At 42.3% G+C, this 23037-nt stretch overlaps 2 protein-coding genes across 4 annotated transcripts in view; one reads left to right on the top strand and one right to left on the bottom strand.

The window, feature by feature from the left end:
- The window catches only part of LOC134740723 (piezo-type mechanosensitive ion channel component), a 64028-nt gene extending 45089 nt beyond the window's left edge, over nt 1-18939 (top strand). For 2 of the 3 annotated variants that reach the window (XM_063673309.1, XM_063673308.1), the window contains exons 33-51: nt 1341-1485; nt 1961-2077; nt 2208-2374; nt 2746-2910; nt 6345-6485; nt 7036-7122; nt 8261-8408; nt 9606-9820; nt 10109-10267; nt 10547-10673; nt 11735-11881; nt 12712-12812; nt 13356-13537; nt 13984-14167; nt 14398-14489; nt 15107-15201; nt 15698-15801; nt 15942-16083; nt 16862-18939. In XM_063673309.1, coding sequence (XP_063529379.1) covers nt 1341-1485; nt 1961-2077; nt 2208-2374; nt 2746-2910; nt 6345-6485; nt 7036-7122; nt 8261-8408; nt 9606-9820; nt 10109-10267; nt 10547-10673; nt 11735-11881; nt 12712-12812; nt 13356-13537; nt 13984-14167; nt 14398-14489; nt 15107-15201; nt 15698-15801; nt 15942-16083; nt 16862-17014 — 2671 coding nt within the window. In that variant the 3' untranslated portion in view covers nt 17015-18939. Of the gene's footprint in view, nt 1-164; nt 342-1340; nt 1486-1960; nt 2078-2207; nt 2375-2745; nt 2911-6344; nt 6486-7035; nt 7123-8260; nt 8409-9605; nt 9821-10108; nt 10268-10546; nt 10674-11734; nt 11882-12711; nt 12813-13355; nt 13538-13983; nt 14168-14397; nt 14490-15106; nt 15202-15697; nt 15802-15941; nt 16084-16861 lie in introns of all 3 variants that reach the window. The other variant, XM_063673307.1, reaches the window with a different exon arrangement.
- Nucleotides 18934-22754, bottom strand: LOC134740725 (DNA-directed RNA polymerase II subunit RPB2). The gene has a single exon (XM_063673310.1). It carries the CDS (start codon nt 22539-22541, stop codon nt 19011-19013), a length of 3531 nt encoding a protein of 1176 aa, XP_063529380.1. The 5' UTR covers nt 22542-22754; the 3' UTR covers nt 18934-19010.
- Between the last annotated feature and the right edge of the window lie 283 nt (nt 22755-23037).

Raw genomic sequence — 23037 nt, 5'->3', positions numbered from 1 at the left:
TGGGTGTGTGAATTGTATGTATAAGTAATATTATTGCAAAAACGTCTGATATATATTTCCTCTTGAAAGAGGTCTGTTTAAGCGTATAAGTTGACAAAATCGTGTCAAACATTGCTACGTAGTGTAGCGGGTAGCACACAGTACAAGTGGCGTGGTGTTCACAGCCGTAAGTTAAGCGATATAAGCGTGCCGGAGATCCGTATCCTGGCGCCGAGCATGGAGCGCGGGCTGGACGCGACGCCGCCGTCGCGGTGCGCGTCGCCGCCGCTCTCCGACACCGACTCCGATGACGACGATACGTCGGAACACGAGAGCGCGTTTAGCTTGCAGAGTACAGAGAGGTGTAGTGTCTACTGGGTTGAAATTTGTGCTGTGACTGACTTGATAAACCTGTTCTGTATTTTTAGCGAAATGATACATGAGAAAAACGTTAATTTGCTCCTGGTACCTATTGGGGCTACAGTTTTAATGATTGCCTCATCGCTCTGGATCCATGGGAGGTCTAAGACAATAAGCGGACGCCGTGATATTACCACCGTACTTACAATCTCTAATATGTTAAGAAAATCGTTAATTAATTGCGGGTAAACTGATGTAAAAGACCCATAACGTGTTTTGAAATGAAGGGGCGCATTTAATGGTAACAGACAAATTAGTATGTAACGTAATATGTACTCAAAAAAGTCACAGCGCGAGTTCGCTCAACTGTTATACGTGTCGTTGTATGCGATGGGCTTGGCTATGTATTGAATTTTCCATATTATATTTTACTCGTCGTTTCCTACCACTATTATTATTTATTATATATACAAGGTGTCGCTGCTTTCGTCGTTTACTATGTTTCTAGGTAATACAAACCGGTAAGTTTCCAAATGTCTAAGCTAAAATACCTACACATTAACACCAAACTACACTTCATGCCAATTTTACCATAAAACGCTGCTACTTACAAAATAACACTTTTTAAACTTACCTCTTCCACCTATCACAATCTTCTCAACAAGTGGCATGGCGTCAAATGTGTCAGTTGAGTTTGCTTTTTTCTATTACTTAGTTTTCCTCCTACACTGTTGTGGGTTGATTGTGCGAATAAACCTAATGTTCTACTGTTGATTTTCACAACCAAGTATGCACACGACTGTTCTGTATAGCGATCGGGTGTCATACACGACGCTAACGAACGATATCAGCAGCGACATCAGCGTAGGAGGAAATCAGGCCTGAAGCTCTTGGATAAGACATGTTCAAGTGGTTTCTAATAAGCAAACCAGCTGACGCTTAGCTACTATTTTAAACTAGTTATGTTAAAAACTAGTTGTATAATGTTGGTTATATTCCAGCAAGGACCTGACGATACTGGAAGAACAAGAGGACTCGATGTTCAAGCAGGGCCGGTCGCCGTTCCTGCATCTCGCGTACGCGCTATGGTTCGCCGTCTTGGCGCACACCGACATTGTCTGCTACATCATGGTATTCATAAACCAGGTTAGTTAATTATCAGGTCATGGTTGTCCACTTTTTCATATACGTCTTTTCTAAGTTGGACCACAAAATGCCGATTAATTTATGAAGTATTGGGACAGCTCTCGCCTTCACACTCAGGCCGTCCCATCTGGTAGAGAGTGACTCATTTTGTCAAGATAGAATGTCTACTACGGAACATGCTTTTAAAACAGGTATCGGTTCTGCAACAGAAGTGGCCATGGGTGCTATGACAACTCAGTAATTTTGAGAGTTAGAAGTCCTTATCAACACAAAAGTAATTAATACCTACGTGGAAAGCAACGTCCGTGGGAAGAAAACAGACTATTAGTTACGATGTCTCAAAAGGCAGTTTGCTTCTCACCCCGCCCTCGAGTCCTCCTGACACGCTGTCGAGTCAGCAGAAAGCTTTCGAAATTAAATTCTTTTATATCTAGTCGGTGAAGAGCAAAGCGTAACATTTTATTGCTTGTTACAGATTCAGTCAGCGACAATTTTATCGATACCTTTGCCGTTGATGGTGTTTCTGTGGGGCACCCTCACCATACCTCGACCGACCAAGACATTTTGGGTTACTCTCATTGCATATACGGAGGTAAAATACCACTATAATTTGTTGTTATATTTAATTTCATTAATTTCGAATCATTTTTGTAGCAGCATAGCTAATCCAGATAAATCCATTTATACAAGCGAAATAGTTCATAATCCAATGTTATTCCCAGGTAATCGTCCTCATCAAGAGCATGTTCCAATTCGAAATCTTACCGTGGAACCAGAAGGTTTACCCCGCAAATATGCCGTTCACTGCCCCGCGCATCATCGGCATTGAACGCAAGGGCAACTACGCTCTCTACGACTTGCTGTTGCTGCTCATTATATTTTTACACAGGCGAGTGACTTATTGTTCTATATTCTGCCGCGAAACTAGATGGTTTACAAATTATGTTGCTGAACCTGAAGGTCTAAAATAAATTGTATAATTTTGTCCTAAAACTTCAAACTTTCTTCTTTGCGTCTACAAATTTTTTGGCCCGCGGACCACAGCGAGGCCTCTATTTCCTTTTCGATAGCCGGATTGTATGGAGTCCGGTTCGTTTCGCGGGCCGTAATTTTGGATTCCTGTTCTAGATTAACAACCTTGCTATAAGATAGGTACATATATGACATAAATTTCAGTTTACTGACAACAATGTAGCCTAGTTTTATTGTCTTTCGATACGCATTTATAGCTCTGAAGCTAATCAGCATTTTTCCATTTAGGTTCATGTTGAAATCCCTTGGTCTCTGGAAGGAATCCAGCCCTGAAATCGATCTCCGCGAGGACACGGAGTACCCGCTCACGTCCGAAGACACGCAGATGATCGTAGAAGGCAAGTCGGAAGACGTCGGCAAGAAATACGTGCAGTTGCACGATCGATCCGGCCCGTGAGTGTTGTTGTTCACACAATCTAATAATTATTAGGCATAAGAGTCTGGCCAGCCAATCCGGTCAACTAGTTCTTTACTAAGCGTAGCAGAGACGTGAGAGACTTTCCATTGAAAGACTTGTGACAGCGTAGCACTTCTCTTTATTACAGCGATTGGGTGACCAGACACTATCAATATTATCAACACTATCCTTATCCTATCCTAATTCAAGACCAATGGTAATGAATAAACTGCTACCAACTTAATTATGCCTCCCAAATTTCCATAAACCTTTCCCAAAAGTCTTTATAGTTTGCCTACGGTACTCGCTTTTCTTTACTGTAAGTATGGAGAAAGTTTTGTGTGAAGGTTTACCCGCCAAAAATCTTACATCTCCAGCCATTAAGGGCGTAAGCTCTTCGAATGGTGCAAACTCCAACTTACTAATATCGTTATCTGTGTTAGCTACTATTTACTACTACCATTGGGGCGCGTCGAAAGGGCAATATGATTTTCCGATCCCTCTGTACACCAGTAGGCAGTAGGCAGGTACGTACCTCACACGACAGACGGTATCACGGTACATAGTATTATGTCGACTTAGATAGTCGTCACTGGCTGGTGGACCGGCTGCGGCACGTGGAGGCCGCGCTGCAGGCGGCCGCGGGCGAGCTGCGCGCGCCGCGCACCGACCCGCGCGTCATCCGCCTCGCCTGGCTGCGGCTCCATCCGCACCATAGCCAGCTCAGCGAGTAACTGTTCTGTTATTACCACTACAACCCGTATACAACTAACTTAGATAGTCGTCACTGGCTGGTGGACCGGCTGCGGCACGTGGAGGCCGCGCTGCAGGCGGCCGCGGGCGAGCTGCGCGCGCCGCGCACCGACCCGCGCGTCATCCGCCTCGCCTGGCTGCGGCTCCATCCGCACCATAGCCAGCTCAGCGAGTAACTGTTCTGTTATTACCACTACAACCCGTATACAACTAACTTAGATAGTCGTCACTGGCTGGTGGACCGGCTGCGGCACGTGGAGGCCGCGCTGCAGGCGGCCGCGGGCGAGCTGCGCGCGCCGCGCACCGACCCGCGCGTCATCCGCCTCGCCTGGCTGCGGCTCCATCCGCACCATAGCCAGCTCAGCGAGTAACTGTTCTGTTATTACCACTACAACCCGTATACAACTAACTTAGATAGTCGTCACTGGCTGGTGGACCGGCTGCGGCACGTGGAGGCCGCGCTGCAGGCGGCCGCGGGCGAGCTGCGCGCGCCGCGCACCGACCCGCGCGTCATCCGCCTCGCCTGGCTGCGGCTCCATCCGCACCATAGCCAGCTCAGCGAGTAACTGTTCTGTTATTACCACTACAACCCGTATACAACTAACTTAGATAGTCGTCACTGGCTGGTGGACCGGCTGCGGCACGTGGAGGCCGCGCTGCAGGCGGCCGCGGGCGAGCTGCGCGCGCCGCGCACCGACCCGCGCGTCATCCGCCTCGCCTGGCTGCGGCTCCATCCGCACCATAGCCAGCTCAGCGAGTAACTGTTCTGTTATTACCACTACAACCCGTATACAACTAACTTAGATAGTCGTCACTGGCTGGTGGACCGGCTGCGGCACGTGGAGGCCGCGCTGCAGGCGGCCGCGGGCGAGCTGCGCGCGCCGCGCACCGACCCGCGCGTCATCCGCCTCGCCTGGCTGCGGCTCCATCCGCACCATAGCCAGCTCAGCGAGTAACTGTTCTGTTATTACCACTACAACCCGTATACAACTAACTTAGATAGTCGTCACTGGCTGGTGGACCGGCTGCGGCACGTGGAGGCCGCGCTGCAGGCGGCCGCGGGCGAGCTGCGCGCGCCGCGCACCGACCCGCGCGTCATCCGCCTCGCCTGGCTGCGGCTCCATCCGCACCATAGCCAGCTCAGCGAGTAACTGTTCTGTTATTACCACTACAACCCGTATACAACTAACTTAGATAGTCGTCACTGGCTGGTGGACCGGCTGCGGCACGTGGAGGCCGCGCTGCAGGCGGCCGCGGGCGAGCTGCGCGCGCCGCGCACCGACCCGCGCGTCATCCGCCTCGCCTGGCTGCGGCTCCATCCGCACCATAGCCAGCTCAGCGAGTAACTGTTCTGTTATTACCACTACAACCCGTATACAACTAACTTAGATAGTCGTCACTGGCTGGTGGACCGGCTGCGGCACGTGGAGGCCGCGCTGCAGGCGGCCGCGGGCGAGCTGCGCGCGCCGCGCACCGACCCGCGCGTCATCCGCCTCGCCTGGCTGCGGCTCCATCCGCACCATAGCCAGCTCAGCGAGTAACTGTTCTGTTATTACCACTACAACCCGTATACAACTAACTTAGCGATATTGTGTAATGTTTCTATGTAGTTAAGTATAAATAGAGAGGTAATTGTAAGAATTAGAAAGCTGTCGAAAAGGACCTATACCTACTTGGATATATATATAGCACAATGAAGAGTAGCCACCTAGCCACACATACAACGGACGTGGATAGACAATTTAATAGACAAAGTGTACACCGTACTTAGATAGTTTGAATAATAATGTACACCATAGGCATAGAGCGGTACTGTCATAGTAAATTTTGTAACCACTGTAAATTCACTGCCATCTATCGACATACTTTAAAACTAAAAATGAAGATTTATAAAAATACGTTAAAATGTATTTAAATATGAATAAATGATTTTTTTATTTGCATTAATTATTTTTATATGATTTTGACCCATGTTCTTTCACTGATATGCGTTAAAATTATAAATAACAAACGAAACCGTCAACGCCCTCTATACGAGAGTAGGCCAAAGCTAGTGGCGCCATCTGATCTAGAATCAAATTTTCTTGATTTTCGAGGCACGTTTTTTCCTTAGACTGTATCCATCTATTACGGAGTTATATCTATCTTTGCCATAGGTAATAGTTACTTAGCTAATTTGAATAGTTTCAAGTCAAAATTTATAACGGCACATAAAGATCATGTGTGTGATCATTTAGTTTAGGCGACAAATTCTCCCATATTTTTCCTATCCCTCTCACATATGAACCTGTCATTGGTATAAGACTATACATATTTGCTGTGAAATTATTCTTGTCCCTCGCATAAAAGAAAAAAAACGACACATAAATTATATTACTTTTTTCTTCCTTCCGAGTTTCTGCATTATTTACGTGATCATCAATAGCCACTGCATCCCTGACGGATGATTGTTACAACGCTATGTCAAGAGCGCTTGAAACGGCCAATGCATTTCCGCTTATGGCTATACAAGCCTATCGCTACACGGCACTTTTTGCCGCACAAGTTGCATGTATGTGTTTGTTGAGATATATTTAACCAGCAATATTTTGTAAAGTTTCCACTGTCAGATATGATCGGTGCCAAGCACCCATAAGAATATAACGATTTCATGATTCATGACACTGGCATGTTTCAGGCTGGACGAGGCAGCGGACGGACAGAGCCAGAGGACAGGCTCCAGGAACGACCCCAACGACGATCAGGAAAGGGAGCAAATATACCAGGAGCAGGAGGCCGGGCCGTCCAGGCCGCCCGAGGACGGCGACGACCATTACAAGTGTGTATACTATATTCCCCTTAATAAATATCAGTGTGTTTATTTTATTCTAAACTGTGCGGCGTATCCTGACGGAGGAGTTCTTTGGTGGAGCATGCCTTATTGAAATTTCATTGTGCTGTATTTTTTCTTTTTCTTTGTGTATCTTCTTTAGTTAATTTCGAATTATGAGTTTACTATAGCTTTGGCGTGTAAATGTAGGAATCGTGCAATAGTGCTAACCACCAATTGTTTTTGTTAATATGTAGCTACTGGTGAGAACCTGTCATTGGCTTTTTGTATCATATTTATAAAACCTATAGACATGTTAACAGCTGTTGGATCTCCGAATAATAATAAATAAATAAATAAATAAATAAAATTCAAAGATTAATTCTGAGAGAAGTAGTAGGTACAAGCTTTTTTGGGTCCAGCACGAAAATTAGGCTTTAAACTCCATTTATTTCATGACATATTTCTTATCTTATGTTTCTTGTGTTTTATATGAAGGTAGAACTACATTTTATATAATAGGTTACCAGTAACTCCAACGTTCTATAATTCGTTACAGAGTAAATGACGATGAGGAGCCAATCATCGCCGTGACCACGACGCTAGGCGATAAATATCATCATTATCCTAAACTCATGTTGCTGTCGTAAGTGTTTCTGTCTGTTCTAACCTAGTGTTCACCAATGTTCGACAAAAAATGTTCCGAGCTAGTCAATAAAGCGCAATGGAACTAGAAAGAGTTTCTTCAATATATTTACAGTACATATGGTGCTACTTTACCGCACTAGTGCGATAATTAGCACATTACGTAACTATGTCGAAAATATAAAGGGCCATATGTACTGTGAAACGTTGTCTCGTGTCGATTTAAAACACTCCCTTCGGTCGTGTTTTAATTTATCGCCACTCGTTGCGAGTTTCCTATTTTTCGCACTTGTATCGTAATGTACTATTGTGGACAATCATTTTAAAAACCTACTTGGAGCTATTTATCGATATTGTGATTATGATAACCTTAGTAGGGTAACAGCTTGCCAATTCCAACCGCAAAAATAGCCGTATTACATGCAATACGACCCGCGTAAAGGAACTGAAATACTAAGAAACCCCTGGTGTGCAGTCAGCATCAAAATATTTATCAGTACGGTTTTTACTCACTATTATTTTTAGTCGCTTTTGGCGACATGTTTCGGATTCTTTGGGAATCCATCCTCAGGCACGAGTGTCCGCGGCGGTTGTTCGTCGTGCACTGCCCGCGCCGCCCGCCTCGTCGCTCGTTGCGCACGCGCTGATGGGGCGGGGGCGGGGGGCGCGGGGCAGTCCGCAGATGGAGTCGTCAAGTGAAGGTCTGGTAGGGCGGCTGTATCGAACGAAGTCAAGCACACTGCACTCACTATGTCCCCGCGACACGCGCCGCGGACACTCGTGCCTGAGGATGGATTCCCAAAGAATCCGAAACATGTCGCCAAAAGCGACTAAAAATAATAGTGAGTAAAAACCGTACTGATAAATATTTTGAAATATGTCTCACGATAGTTTAAGTGCGAGCATCAAAATAGCATATGAAACAACGGCAACGCGCCAAAAGTATCTGAATATACATCCAAATATAAATTAAACGGAAACAGTTTAATTGTTCTATATATACCTATAGGTATATAGAACAAAATGTACCGATATGTCTCTTTTTGTCAAGTTTTCAGAAAATGGTTTTTGCCGCATTGTCTGATACGCTACTTTTAATACTGACTATACGATATTAATATATTCTGATTACTACACAGAGTGAAGCGCTACATGCGGCCGATGAAGAGCTTCTTCCAGCGCATGCTGGCGCCGGGCGCGCGCGTGACAGCCGACGTGTACGCCTACATGTTCCTGTGCGACTTCTTCAACTTCCTCGTCGTCATCTTTGGCTTCGCTGCCTTCGGGGTCAGTGTATAAGCAAAGATAGATATAACTCCGTAATAGATAGATACAGTCTAAGGAAAAAACGTGCCTCGAAAATCAAGAAAATTTGATTCTAGTTCAGAGGGCGCTACTAGTTTTGGCCTACAGTCGAATAGATGGCGTTGACGGTTTCGTTTGTTATTTAACAATTTTAACGCATATCAGTGAAAGAACATGGGTCAAAAGCATAAAAATAATTAATGCAAATAAAAAAAAACATTTATCCATATTTAAATACATTTTATCGTATTTTTATAAATCTTCATTTTTAGTTTTAAAGTGTGTCGATAGATGGCAGTAAATTTACTGTGGTTACAAAATTTACTATGACAGTACCGCTCTATAATATTATATCCTCTTTGCTCATATTGATAGTCACGTAAAGTGTGTACTTACACTGATGGGCCGCTCAGAGACCAGCCCCGGGCGCCGCTTCCTCGGCTTGACGCTCACTAGCGCGTGCTCGGGAATAAGACCGTTGTGAGGATTCTCTTTAAACACTGCAATTTATATAACAAATATCACAATGTTAGTTTAAAAAAAAATAAAAAAAATCAGATCATAAAATATAGCTCACCGACGTAAAATGCCATAACTGTGGCTTTTTGACTTGAGACCGCTGCGTTTTAGGCATTTTGCGACTTTCAATCCGGAGGTCGCGTGTTCAAACCCCGGCTCGTACCAATGAGTTTTTCGAAACTTATGTACGAAATATCATTTGATATTTACCAGTCGCTTTTCGGTGAAGGAAAACATCGTGAGGAAACCGGACTAATTAAACCTAACAAGACCTAGTATCCCCCTCTGGGTCGGAAGGTCAGATGGCAGTCGCTTTCGTATAAACTAGTGCCTACGTCAATTCTTAGGACAGATGGCAGTGAATTTACTGGGGTTACAAAATTTACTATGACAGTACCGCTCTAGTATAAGTTACTCTATGGTATAAGTAACTCTGTTGAGAACTACAAACAGAATGTAGGGTTACATGTGACCGATGAAGAGTTTCTTCCAGCGAATGCTGGCGACGGGCGCGTGCGTGACAGCCGAAGTGAATACCTACATGTTCCTGATGTGCGACTTCTGTCATTTTAACTACGTATTTGTTTGTGTTTTATGATTAAGCGTGTAAATGTATAAACATTGTGTTGTTTTACTCTTACTTGATTATTCCATTTACAGACCCACCAAGGCGATGGCGGTGTAAAAGCGTACCTAGAAGAGAACAAAGTCCCGATCCCGTTCCTCGTGATGTTGATCCTCCAATTCGCTCTCATAGTCATCGACCGCGCGCTGTATCTGCGCAAGTTCATGTTGGGCAAGATACTGTTCCAGTATGGGCTCATTATCGGCGTGCACGTGTGGATGTTCTTTGTACTACCCTTTATTACTGAAAGGTGAGCCAGTTATTCAATTCATGGGTCACTCATAGTACATATTCACTTCTCGAAAAGCGTGTCTATTATAGTAACCTGTGCTACCTGTAGACCATATTTCTTTGCAATAAGTTTTACAAATGGTTCGTTAACCCTCTAAACTAAAACAAAACTAAATCTTCTGGGACTAAGAACTGATATTTTATATTGACCAACCGTGGTGTAAAGATGATATTGCCAGATTAGTTCTATCCAGTATACTTATATCCAGGTCATTTAAAATGCCCTACTTCCTATCTATCATTGCAGAACATTCAACGCGTTGCTGCCGCCTCCAATGTGGTATATGATAAAGTGCGTGTACCTGCTGCTGTCCGCGCATCAGATCCGCTGCGGGTACCCGCGCCGCATCATCGGCAACTTCCTTTGCAAGTCGTACGGTTTCCTCAACATGGTCTTCTTTAAGTGGTACGTAATACTTAGGGGGATTTAGGGGCATGGCACACTGCGTCCGATTCGCACGTGCGAGTGGGATGTCGCTATAACACGCGCATAGCGTTTTCTCGCTCAAACTTCGGAGCGACGTGCGAATCGGACGCAGTGTGCCATACCCCTTAGGTGGGTGATGAAGTGGGTGTACTTGCTTTTGGTGCTACTGTCGTAAAAAAGATGAAAATTGTTAATGATTAAATATAATAAGATACGCCAGACGGTTTAAAATAATGTAATTATACTCTTTGGTTTTAGTTTCATGGCTGTGCCGTTTGTATTCGAGTTGCGGACTTTAATGGACTGGATCTGGACGGACACATCCATGACTCTCATGGACTGGTTGAAAATGGAAGATATATTCGCCAGCGTTTTCTTACTAAAGGTAACCCATAACTTCTTCACTACACACGTACTGAGCTGAGTCGATGAATTATATGTAGGTACAGTCGCCATCAGATATATCGGAGCGGCCGAGGTGCTCAAAATTATCTGAACACGCACTTAACGCCTTGACAATAGAGGCGTGTTCAGATATTTGTGAGCACCTTGGTCGCTCCGATATATCTGATGGCGACTGTACATATTATGGGTACGCTTTCTTATCTCTTGTGTTACTATACTACATTACTACAGAGACCAGGAAGTGAAAAACTTTTCGTTAAAGTAGACATATCCTCCTAAGACCCAAGGTTCTACCTATAGTACTTATTCAGTTCGATGAAATTTAAACCATATTCAATTGGAATAGAGTTGCGTTTGTTTTGTTTCGTTTAATGTTCAAACTATACAAAACAAAATCAACTCTATTCCCTGCAATATTGGTTCAAATTTAATTGGCAAATTTTGGATTTTTCATTTGTATGGCTGGGCCTTAGGAGGATATACCATTAAGCGTAGTGAGGCCGAAAAGGGATACGAGGCTGACTATCCCTTATTTTGCTGTTGTATACATCTGTTTTTTCAAAAATCAGTGCGGCCTAAAAACCAGTATTTAATAACCTAAAAGCTTAATACACAATGTAACAATGACCATGTTGTACAATTTTATTACAATTCCCTGAATAGATGGACTATAGTTATTTGTGCAACAAGAGAGGAGAGTTGGTTTTTCTTGCGAGTGTTTATTTTGAGTCCCGAGAAAGCGAAAGATTCTATAATTGAATCACGAGCGAAGCGAGTGATTCTAAGTTTTAATCTTGAGCGTGTCGAGGGACTTAAAAACACGAAATGTAAAATAACTGCTCTCGTGTTGCACACATAATTTTTCACCTCAGTAGTGAGAACATGAAGTGGCAGTTCATTGTGTTCATAGTGGCCATTAAATTAAAAAGCTACTTTGTTTCACTTCCTGGAGGGAGGAAAGTCGCACTTTCCTCACTCCAGGGAGTGACGAAAGTAGGCTTGTTCGAGCTGCTGAGGTGAAAAAACGGTTGTATGTTGCAGTGCTCCCGCTTCGTGGAGGACGAGTACCCGGCGCCGCGCGGCACCAAGCGGCCCGCCGCCTCCAAGTACCTGCTCGGCGGCACCGTGCTCGCCTTCGTCATTGCCATCATCTGGTTCCCCCTGGTCTTCTTCGCTTTCGGCAATACGGTACGAGTAAACTAACTACCTAACACATGACTACTATACTACTACTATACTAATTTAATAATATGATTTTAAAATCTTCATAGCCGTTCACTATTCATCATGCAGGACCTTTCTTACTTGCGAACTTGAATATCCCTCGTTTGACTAGCTTTTTACCGAAATTAGGCATCATCATCATCATATCAGCCATATATCGCCCACTGCTGAGCATAGGCCTCTCTTCTAATACGCCACTTGTCCCGGTCCTGAGCTAATCTCATCCAGAAGTGACCCGCAGTTTTCCGGATGTCGTCCACCCGACGAGCCGACGGACGCCAAGGGCTTCTTTTCAATTAGACATATTTAATTAATTAAGCTAGCTAATTTCGGTTCAATCTGAAACCGAGAAGTGGGAGAAATTGAACTTAATTTAACACATTTAATTTTATTCAGTTCACATTTAAATCCAAATTATAAAATGCAAGCAAAATAAAAACATTTCTTTTTTACCACATCTGTGGCAAACAAGCAAACGGCCCGCCTGATGGTAAGCAGTCACCGTAGCCTATGGACGCCTGCAACTCCAGAGGTGTTACATGCGCGTGGCCGAGCTTTTAGAAACCTGTACACTCCTTTTTTTGAAGAACTCCATACTGTAGACCCTCGGGAAAACCTCGGAAGGGAGTTCATTCCACAGCCGGATCGTCCGCGGGAGGAAATTCCTCTTAAACCGCACAGTACGCGACTATTTAGGTTCTAGGGTGTGAGGATGAACACCCAGCCGACCCACATGAAGTACAGGTGTCAAACATAGTTTAAAACAATGAAATTGCGTGTTTTCGTCGATACAGGTGGGACAACCCAACCCTCCAACGGACGTGACGGTCAAAATACGAATCGGCCCGTTCCTGCCCGCGTACCAGATGTCAGCACAATCACATGACATTTATCAGTAAGTTCATTCCAGTAATGTACTTATTTACCTCAGTATATCATACGATGTAATGTATTTCCGACGATTCGGCAACACGAACATCACGCGGTACGTCCGGCTCTGCTCACGGCATAATATCGACTGGCCCTAACTGTCAGTGACGTCACCATGACGTAAGCGCTCGAAGCGTCAATACACTACATACTGCACTATACTTTCACTTAGACGACTTTTTTACAATACATATGATGCTACTTTACCGCACTAGTGCGGTAATTAGCTCTTTAAGTGCATATGTCGAAAATTTTAAGGGTCAAATGTACTATAAAACGAACGAAACGTTTTTACAAATTAAATGCGAATAGATTCTTAAACTAGACCTGTACTCTAGGTACTTATAGTCCTTTGAACATTGAACCTATAACATTTACTGTGAGAGGACAAAATAAGAATCGAGAATCTCAAACTTCGGTTTAATCCTTTAAAAAACGCATCCCTCAACGCAATGCTATTGCTCATTTTCCCATTAGGTACTAACTAAAACGTGTATTGTTTAAACAGGTACACGGAGCAGGACTACAACCAGCTAAGCAACCAGTACGCCCGCGACCGGACCGCGCAAACGTTCCTCTCCAACTACATGTACAACGACGTGGCGGTCATCAACCTCAACCCCAACTCAACCATGAACTGGGACATCTCGCAGCCCGAGCTCGACCGATTAGAGCGCGAGGCCATCTCTAGTGAGTCATTACTGTTCGATACTACAACTACATGTATCACACGGTCATCGACCTCAACCACAACTCCGCCATGAACTGGGACATCTCGTACAATCGGTACAATAAATAGATTCACCACAGCAGGCGAAATAGGTTAGGGAAACTGATTGCAGAATATTAGCGGCCGTGAGTTTTATAGTAAAATCATGACAGTAGGTCACTTTCTTGGTTGAGGAATTAAAGGATACAAATAACAAGACTCATTTTGAAGTGTTGTGTTGTGAACTTGTGACCCTAAAGCGTGAAAGCAAGGCAACGAATTCATTCATTTTTTCCTCAAAAATAAGTTTTTTCATTTCATTAATACCAATCAGACCTTAACGCAACGAATTCAAACGCAAACGTTATAGGTATATGCTATATCTTTCGACGAACACTTACGTTATGTTATAATTTGAAATTTTCAGACAATTCGCTTTTGATCAAGTTCACGTTTACAATATCGCACCCGAGCAACAACGCGCAGAACCCTCCAACTATAGAGGACAGCCGGGAGATGCCGTTAGACGCGTTCTACGCCAACGGCACTAGGAACAAGGAGAGAGACACGCTACTACACCTATTGCAGAACAATGCTTCTGCTGACACTTGGTTTGTATTCTTATTTTAGCTAGATTCAGTTTTTTTAGAGGTATAAGGGACGGAAGGAAGATGGCCGACCCTCTAACGCGCACGCTCCATATACTCGACGTGGACTAATATTTTCTCTGTAGGTTATTGTCGATATTAGTTTATTCAAATTTTGATGCTATTAATCCTAATCTCTATGTCATCTTTGTTCTTTGTAGCCTTATTTATGTGCAAATATTTTCTAATTACAGGTTGAACGTTCCAAAACTATTTCCCAAGTTCTTGAAAGTGTTTAACAAAGGAACAGCGAAACCGGCTTATCAGCTGATACCTGGAGACCCAGGTAAATAATAAACAATAATAATAAATAAATATTATAGGACATTCTTACACAGATTGACTAAGTCCCACGGTAAGCCCAAGGAGGCTTGTGTTATGGGTACTCAGACAACGATATATATAAATACTTAAATAAATAGAAAACAACCATGAATCAGGAACAAATATCTGTGCTCATCACACAAATAAATGCCCTTCCCGGGATTCGAACCCAGGACCAACGGCTTCACAGGCAGGGTCACTACCCACTAGGCCAGACCGGTCGTCAAAAGGTAAATGATATGAAATAGTTATTTGTTGTACAAGGGGGCAAAGTTGTTAATATTGATTGATACCCGAGTAAGCGAATGATTCCAAAAAGTGGAATCTTGATCTTGACTGAAAATGATTCCAAAAAGTGGAATCTTTAGTTTGCTACCGAGTGAAACACAAAAGTTTTCATCCAACGCAGAGATAATACTAACTGCAATTTATTACAATGTCATCATTCAAAATCATCACTTAGCCATTCTTGTGGGTAAAAACAATTTTCCCATTGTTTTTGGTGAAAAAGAGAGCGTTCCCGAGTTGGTGTGGTGAAAAACAGCTTTTAAAAAATTGTTTGGTAAAACCTTGTTTTAGAGGACGAATCGACTCAGTATCGCGACGTGCAGCTGAGACTGGAAATGGATAGGGGCACCATGTATTGGCGAGTACAAGAATTTTGTAAAGAAAAGGTAAGTCATGGCATGAATCTAAAGTGAATATAAATTATAAATAAAAACAATTTTTTAGGGTTCCGTACTCAAAGGGTAAAAACGGGACCCTATTATTAAGACTTCGCTGTCCGTCTGTCTGTCACCAGGCTGTATCTCATGAACCGTGATATTTGAACGTGAATTTTCACAGATGATGTATTTCTGTTGCCGCTATATCAACAAATACTAAAAAGTACGGAACCCTCGGTGCGCGCGTCCGACTCGCACTTGGCCGGTTTTATAAGTTCAAGCCCCTGTTGCATTTATCTATAGTTTGCTATAGTTACATAATAATATACAAGTGTACTTACTCGGCTAAAGCTGGCTATACTACTATTTTCTTCTTAAATTATTAAAAAACTGATGTCTATTCTATCATTGATCATTCGTATCAAAATTGCGATACTTATACTATTTGACCAATCATTACTCGTATATAAATGAAGACATGGATAACAATCGACTATTGTTCCAGGACGAGCTGCTGAACGTACCAATGAACAGTTGTGACATGCTGGTCATGTTCACGTTCAACGACAAGCTGTTTCCGGAGACGCTCAACTTTATTTCTGGCGGAGGGTAAACATTGTTTTTTAGTAGTTAAGTTAGCTATATAAGTAGTTGTTTCCAAACTATTAGCTGTAGTCCATTTGGAGTATTTCTTATGTTATGTGATAGTGTAGAATATTCTGAGATTACATACAATTATCTACCATCAGGATCATCGGTCTGTACACAACGTTCGTGTTCCTGGCGTCGCGGCTGCTGCGCGGCTTCTTCTCCGGCATCTACACCAAGATCATGTTCGACGACCTGCCCAACGCCGACAGGGTGCTGCAGCTCTGTCTGGACATCTACTTGGTAAATACACAACATCTATTCAGTCTCAAATTGACCTATGATATTGTATCGGTCTACAAGTTATCTATCGCTATACAACTCGCCGATGCTGCAAGTACATAGGTCACTAGATATGTTTTGCAATAGACGAATATGAAACAAAGAGGTGGCCTATCACATATACTTTTTAAAACTATATTTACATAGACAATGATTGGCCGGAAAACATTTACTTTATTTTTAAATATACTTATTATTATTTTTTAACCCTGTATGATAAGAAAATGTTGTATATAATGTTCGTTAATCTTCCTTAGCCCACGCCGACGTTTTTAAAATTTAAATCTATTTTTTAGTAAATTTAAAAACAACGTAAATGTTTTCCGGCCCATCAATTTATATGTATCAATTTATATGTAATAAATATAGTTTTAAAAAGTATATGTGATAGGCCACCTCTTTGTTTCATATTCGTCTATTGCAAAACATATCTAGTGACTTATGTCTAGTATATGTAGCAGTGGCGAGGAGTCCATAAAATTTAATTCCCACCGGCTTGTCTAATGTTCATAGCTACGGCTCATGAACAAAAGGAAAGCCAAATTTGCTTCGGCTTCCCTACAAATATTTTTGACGCGCTGCTACCGCCACCGTATTATAGAGTATAGTGAGAAGTTTTTAGATCAGGTGGGAGTCAGTCTGAGGGTAATTTTGACGTGCATACTAAACTGGCACTCTGTTTAAATATGTTACGGTCGAACCGGTTCATAAAAATAACCCCTTAACAAATTGTATTCAGGTCCGAGAAGCCTTAGAACTCGCGCTAGAAGAGGACCTGTTCGCCAAACTAGTGTTCCTGTACCGGTCGCCGGAGACCATGATCAAGTGGAGCCGGCCCAAGGACGAGGACGCGGACGAGCAGCGCGCGCTGCCGCCGCTCCCGAGGAACTGAACACTGAACGTGAAGTGTGAGCGCACTGCTGCCCCCTGCCCCCGGCACGGGTAACTGACCGTTCCTTCTTTATCCTTATTGCAATGGCATAAGATCCAAAGCTAGTACTAATTGTCAAATGTTATCAACGTAAAAATTCTGTGAATCTCAATGTTAAAAGTGATTCCCTTCTGTCTGAAAGTTGTACGTCTTGCCACAGTAATATACTAGCTAGTCAGCGGCAGCAGTTTCTAAGCGGGCGAGGTGTTCAAAATTATCTCGACACGCTCTTTACATATTGTCTTAACATTAAAGTCGCGTCAAGATAATTTGGTCAGTCGCGACAACACCTGGCCCGCTTAGCAACTTTTGCTGCTGACTGTATCAGATTAAAAGGCAGCTCAATGACTCAGCTAATTTTTTACATATTACTAGCTTTTTTATAAAGGCGAGACACATCGTGAGAAAACCTTAGATTTGCAAGGAAATTAATGATTAGAAAGTAAAGCCTGTGTCCAGCAGTGGGTCGTAGGCAGTAGGCTAACGTTGAAGATTTAGTACCTAATGGTCAATTCGTGTCTCCTAATTTGTTCTAGTCGTCCTTATAACAACTATGAAAATCAATAAATTCACTTGACCTTTAAACTATTACGTCCACACTTTATTATGAACGATATTTTTAAACTTACTATACGCTTAAAAGTTTCCATAATTTTAATTTTACATGTCAATGCAGTAATTTACATGTGTATTAGACACATAAGTTGTACAGCGTAACTTATATAAGAGTAACTGCTGTACTTCAATGAGTGCGTAGATGAAACTCGAACTATTTAATGTCTACCTACTATGTATGTAAATTCACTCTAAATACTTAGGTCGCTTTAGTTGTTGCACCCATAAAGGTAACACAATCTTGTTGTGGTGGTCGTTGGTTCGCGATAGTCACTTGATTACTATCAAAAGAACCTAGGTATATTTTTGGTTTTTAAATAATCTCTCTTCTACATTATTTTTACAAGGATTATGTAAAATACACATAAAATACTTACATAAATTATTCTCATATTTATACTTAGAACCTTACCTACCGCAAGAATAAGCTCTCTGTAAATTGCTAGTGTTTCCTTTGGCATTAAAAAGTTGGCGTTAATTGTAAATTTTGTTATTATTATCTTTCGCTTCTTTTGTTATAAATATTGCTCACTTTTTTTATTTATTTATCGTACCCGTTGTGCCACGACGGATGGACGATCTACGGTATTACAGCCTAATTGCGAGAATTTCAAACTCCTGTTGAGGATGTTTTTTTTTTGGCATGGAAACTGGTACTTAAGATACCGATTGCAATGAGTCCGTTTGGTTTCGCAATTATGCTGTTGGACTGGCATAGTTAGTAACTGTACAATAAGAGCAAACTACGTATATTTGTTATATTCCTAACCAAAGTAAGGGCTACCTGGAGGTATTTCTGCTTAGCCTGTGAAATATATTCTGTTAATTCTAAACATATTTGTATTTTTGTTACTTGTTTCGTATCTTAGTATCGATAAATTATGATGATAAAAATCACGCACTTCCATCAAATAATATTAATATATACAAAATATACCTCAAGATCTTAATTTGATTATTGCATTTGATACTGTACTTATAGAGTGAAATTATTATAAATACCTTCACGTAGAGATATTTAAGCTTGGATCCCGTATGTCTTATACCATCACAATACTACAATTATTTGTATAACGGTATGAATGAATCATATCCTAACTATTGCAATTGTATTCAAACTAACTTTTGAGCTTTAAGTTCCAAGTTCCAAATGGCTCCACGCGACGGTAGTTATTTAGAAATTCTAGGAGTATTGTCCACTTTTATATTGTTGTGTTAAGTAAGATGCATTTAAATGTTGTCGATTTGTGATAATAAAACTAGAATAAAACTGAAATATTGTTTTATTAATTACCAATCAATTACAAAGTTATGTCTTACATAAAATAATCCACTTATATGTCTAGTTGACGACCATCAATCTAGGGGCAATGTTCATTGACATGAGTTCTTGGAACAGTAACTTAGCTGCGTATGGCAGACGAATTTGCGATATCTGCGTCTTGTTCTTACAGCCTTTGCATTCAAATGTATTGTTACGTAGGTTGGCTATGGCTATAAAACCACAGAAGTTGCAGACGTGAATACGATAGGGATCTGAAACCTCGAAAAGACGTTCACGTAAGAATTGCGCTGCACCGTGAGCAATTTGACAATCACGTTCCATTTCTCCGAAACGCAGGCCACCGTCCCTGGCTCTGCCCTCCATAGGCTGTCGTACTAGAATCTGCACGGGTCCTCTCGCTCTGGAGTGAATTTTGTCGTCTACCATATGCTTGAGACGCTGATAATAAGTGGGCCCTAAGAAAACTTGGGCATTTATTTTTCTCCCAGTATGGCCATTGTACATGACTTCATTACCTCGCAGATGGTAGCCATATTCCTGCAGAAGGGACGAGATTTTTTGCACGTTTACAGCGTCATTAAACGGCGTGGCGTCACCAATTTCGCCTTTGTTTGAAGAGACCTTTCCTTGAATACACTCAATCAAGTGACCAATTGTCATACGAGACGGGATGGCATGGGGGTTAATAATAATGTCGGGGGTCAAGCCTTCGCATGTGAAAGGCATGTCCTCTTGTCTGTATTGGATCCCACAAGTACCCTTTTGACCGTGACGTGAAGCAAATTTGTCTCCAATTTGTGGGATTCGGACGGACCTCACGCGAATTTTGCAGAACTTGTAGCCTTCGCTATTTAACGTCAACATGACTTGATCTACGATACCAGTCTCACTGTTACGTAAGAATGTGGACGCGTCACGCTTTGTATAGCGTTTTGTGGTTCCTTCAAGTTCATCATCATTTTCAGGTAAAGTTATCGTTTTACCTATCACCACGTCATCGCCAGAGACACGAATACCGGGGGCAATGATTCCATCCTCATCTAATTTGTCATACAAAGCATTCCTCATTCCCTGACAGGTCTGTCTAGTTGGCTTTTCAAATTGTTCTTCTTGATCGCCAATACGTTTTGATTCAGAGTCTTTATAGGAACGGTAGAACACTGATCTGAAGAAGCCCCTTTCCACAGCAGATGCATTTAAAATGACACTGTCTTCCTGATTGTAACCAGTGTAGCATAGAATAGCTACAATTGAATTGATACCAGCTGGTAGCTCTCTGAATCTCAAGTACTCCATGGACCTTGTTGTTACCAGTGGTTTATGAGGATAATACAGCACATGCGCAAGAGTATCCATCCGGACATGGAAGTTGGTGATGTAAACTCCCATAGCTTGTTTACCCATAGCACTTTGGTATGTGTTTCTGGGACTTTGGTTGTGATCAGGGAATGGAATAATTGAAGCACACACTCCCAATATCATAGCTGGATGAATCTCACAATGGGTGTATGTAGAACAATAGGCATACTCTTTTATTTGTGCCAAGTCATCAGGGCTCATTGCTATCATTACTGTTTCCTCTTCCAAAGTGTCAATGTATTCAACAACACCACTGGCTACCAAATTCTGCCATCCGTAATTATTGTAATCTCTCTCTTTGAGACTGTCAATGTGCTTTTTCTTCAATAATAAAGCTCCATTTTCGACAATCAATAATGGACGGCAAATTCTGCCAGCATCAGTGTAGATTCGTATTTCTCTGTCTCTAATATCGCGAATCATGCTTACTTCAGAAACAATGATATCCATTTGGCGTCGAAGCTTACGCAATGTAGCCATCAACTGCTCAGGATCACGGTGAATACCTACCCAGCACCCGTTTACAAATATCTTAGTTGCATCGGCTATTGCTGATGGAGCTATTTCTTCCAAGTTTTCCATGGACCATTCTTCCAAGAACTCTAGAATGGGGGAAGGTTGACTTCCTACAGAAATGTAAGCCATCAAAGCAAGGTTCTTTACAAGGCCTACAGCAGCTCCCTCTGGAGTTTCAGCAGGACATATCATTCCCCATAGAGTATTATGCAACTGACGAGGTTTGGCCAACTTGCCGTCACGTCCAATTGGCGAGTTCACACGCCGCAAATGTGAGAGTGTTGAAGCGAAGGTCAATCTATTCAACACCTGAGACACTCCAGCTCTAGCTTGATGAGCTTTCTTCTGGTCTCCCCAGTTGCCAGTAGCAAGTGAGTACCTAAGCCCATCTGTGATTATTTTTGTTTTGATAGCCAGCTCCAGATTGAAGTCTTTTCCCCTGTCAATGAACTTTTGAGCATACATGCGAACTTCCTTCAACAAGTTTTTGAACAGACCTCTGAATAAGAAGGCTAGCAGTGGCCCAGCTAAGTCTAATCTCTTATTTCCATAATGATCTCTGTCATCCAACTCTCGCCGTCCAAGAGCCGCAAGTAACAGTCTGTGCACCATGTAACCCAGAAAATATGCTTTTTTGGTTTCACAAAAATCTGAAACTCCAACATGAGGCAACATTTCTTTTTGTAAGATCTCTCTAGCATATTTAATACGCTTCTCCTTAGTAACACCAGGTCGGGCACCTCTAGATCCAATAAAATTGAGTGCAACACCCTGTTCTTGGATTACAAAAGCTTCGTCAAGTGATGGTTTAACCATCTCCATCATTTCAGGATCATCAAAGTCGTAAATAATGTGTTCAAGAATATCTCTGTCTGCTACAAATCCAAGAGCTCTAAATACAATCATGATTGGGATTTCCTGTTTGATATAGGGCACAATGGCAATAATCCTCTGACCAATAGCAGATTTTTTGATGCTTTGACCACCTCGAGCCATCATATTTACCCAAAGAGTGGACGTGGGCCTGGAACTATGCTCCAAGCATGATCTTATTTCAGTTTTGTAGGCATACTTTCCATCTTTCATGCTAAACACATACACTGTATTTGTTGCCATTTTCTCCTGAGCTATCAAGACCTTTTCTGAACCGTTAATTATAAAATAGCCACCTGGGTCAAGGGGGCATTCATTTAACTCGGTCAAATCTCTGTCAGTTAGATTGCTAAGTAAGCAATATGTTGATCTCAGCATAATAGGAATTTTACCAATGAATGTCTTCTGATGTTGCGTCTCAATGGGATCCTCATTTTCTTTCACAATGGTTTTAGTTATGTCAACATATAGTGGAGCAGAATAGGTCAGATTACGAAGTCGAGCTTCATTTGGCATCATAGGTGATGGAGCACCATCTTTTTCCCAATGCGTAGGTTTGGAGAGGTAAATTTGATCGAATTTCAAAAGGTATTTTGGTGGTACCTCTATTTCTCCCGAAGCATGTTGTGCTTCAGCTTGTAATTCTATTGGTGGCGAATCCTCTACTATGCGTTGCACTGACATCTGAATAAACTCATCAAAACTATCCAATTGTTGACGTACTAAACCTTTTTCATCAAAGTATGCGTTGATGACAATCCAGCAGGCTTCCTGCCAGAGTTCAGACGAAATTTCTTCAACGTCTTCCTCCTCATACTGATCATCTTCTGTGTCGTACATTTTGATGGCTTGCTGTTACAATTTATAGTTTGAAACCAAAGCTAGTAAAGGGAAAACTGCGTGGATACGCAGTTATCCCTTGTGATGAAATGAAAGAATGACGTATAGTGCGTCTTACTTGCTTGTGTTATAATGTGCTATGCAATACCATACCACCGGCCATTAGCCGAGGAAAATGAAGTTGAAATAAATGAGAAATCAGAGAAATGACGCGTTGCGTTGCGTGGTTTTTTTTTTCTTAATGGACTTTAGGGCGGTGTTGCCCGTAGCCAACGTCATGTAAAAGGGTAGGAAATAAGGCCCCATAAGCACGAGAGCTTAAAAAACGTTGCGTGTGTGTCGCACCCATAAGTAAGAGCGAGAAAGAGATATCGCTTTCTTGCTCTTACTTATGGATGCGTCGCACAATGACCTTAAAACGCTCCAGACTACCCGGCGCGAAACGCGAACGCGGGTGTGGAGTCGATTTCGATGATTAGCGAACTAGACTCCACAC

Source organism: Cydia strobilella, chromosome 4 (assembly GCF_947568885.1).
Source record: "Cydia strobilella chromosome 4, ilCydStro3.1, whole genome shotgun sequence".
NCBI classification, from domain to species: Eukaryota; Metazoa; Arthropoda; class Insecta; order Lepidoptera; family Tortricidae; genus Cydia; species Cydia strobilella.
The sequence above is the reverse complement of the archived record's forward strand: the minus strand, read 5'-3'. Positions and strand labels throughout refer to the sequence as shown.

Bases quoted from the DNA above. Each gene is read 5' to 3' on its own strand.
- LOC134740725 (XM_063673310.1), bottom strand. From the start codon at position 22,541: ATGTACGACACAGAAGATGATCAGTATGAGGAGGAAGACGTTGAAGAA.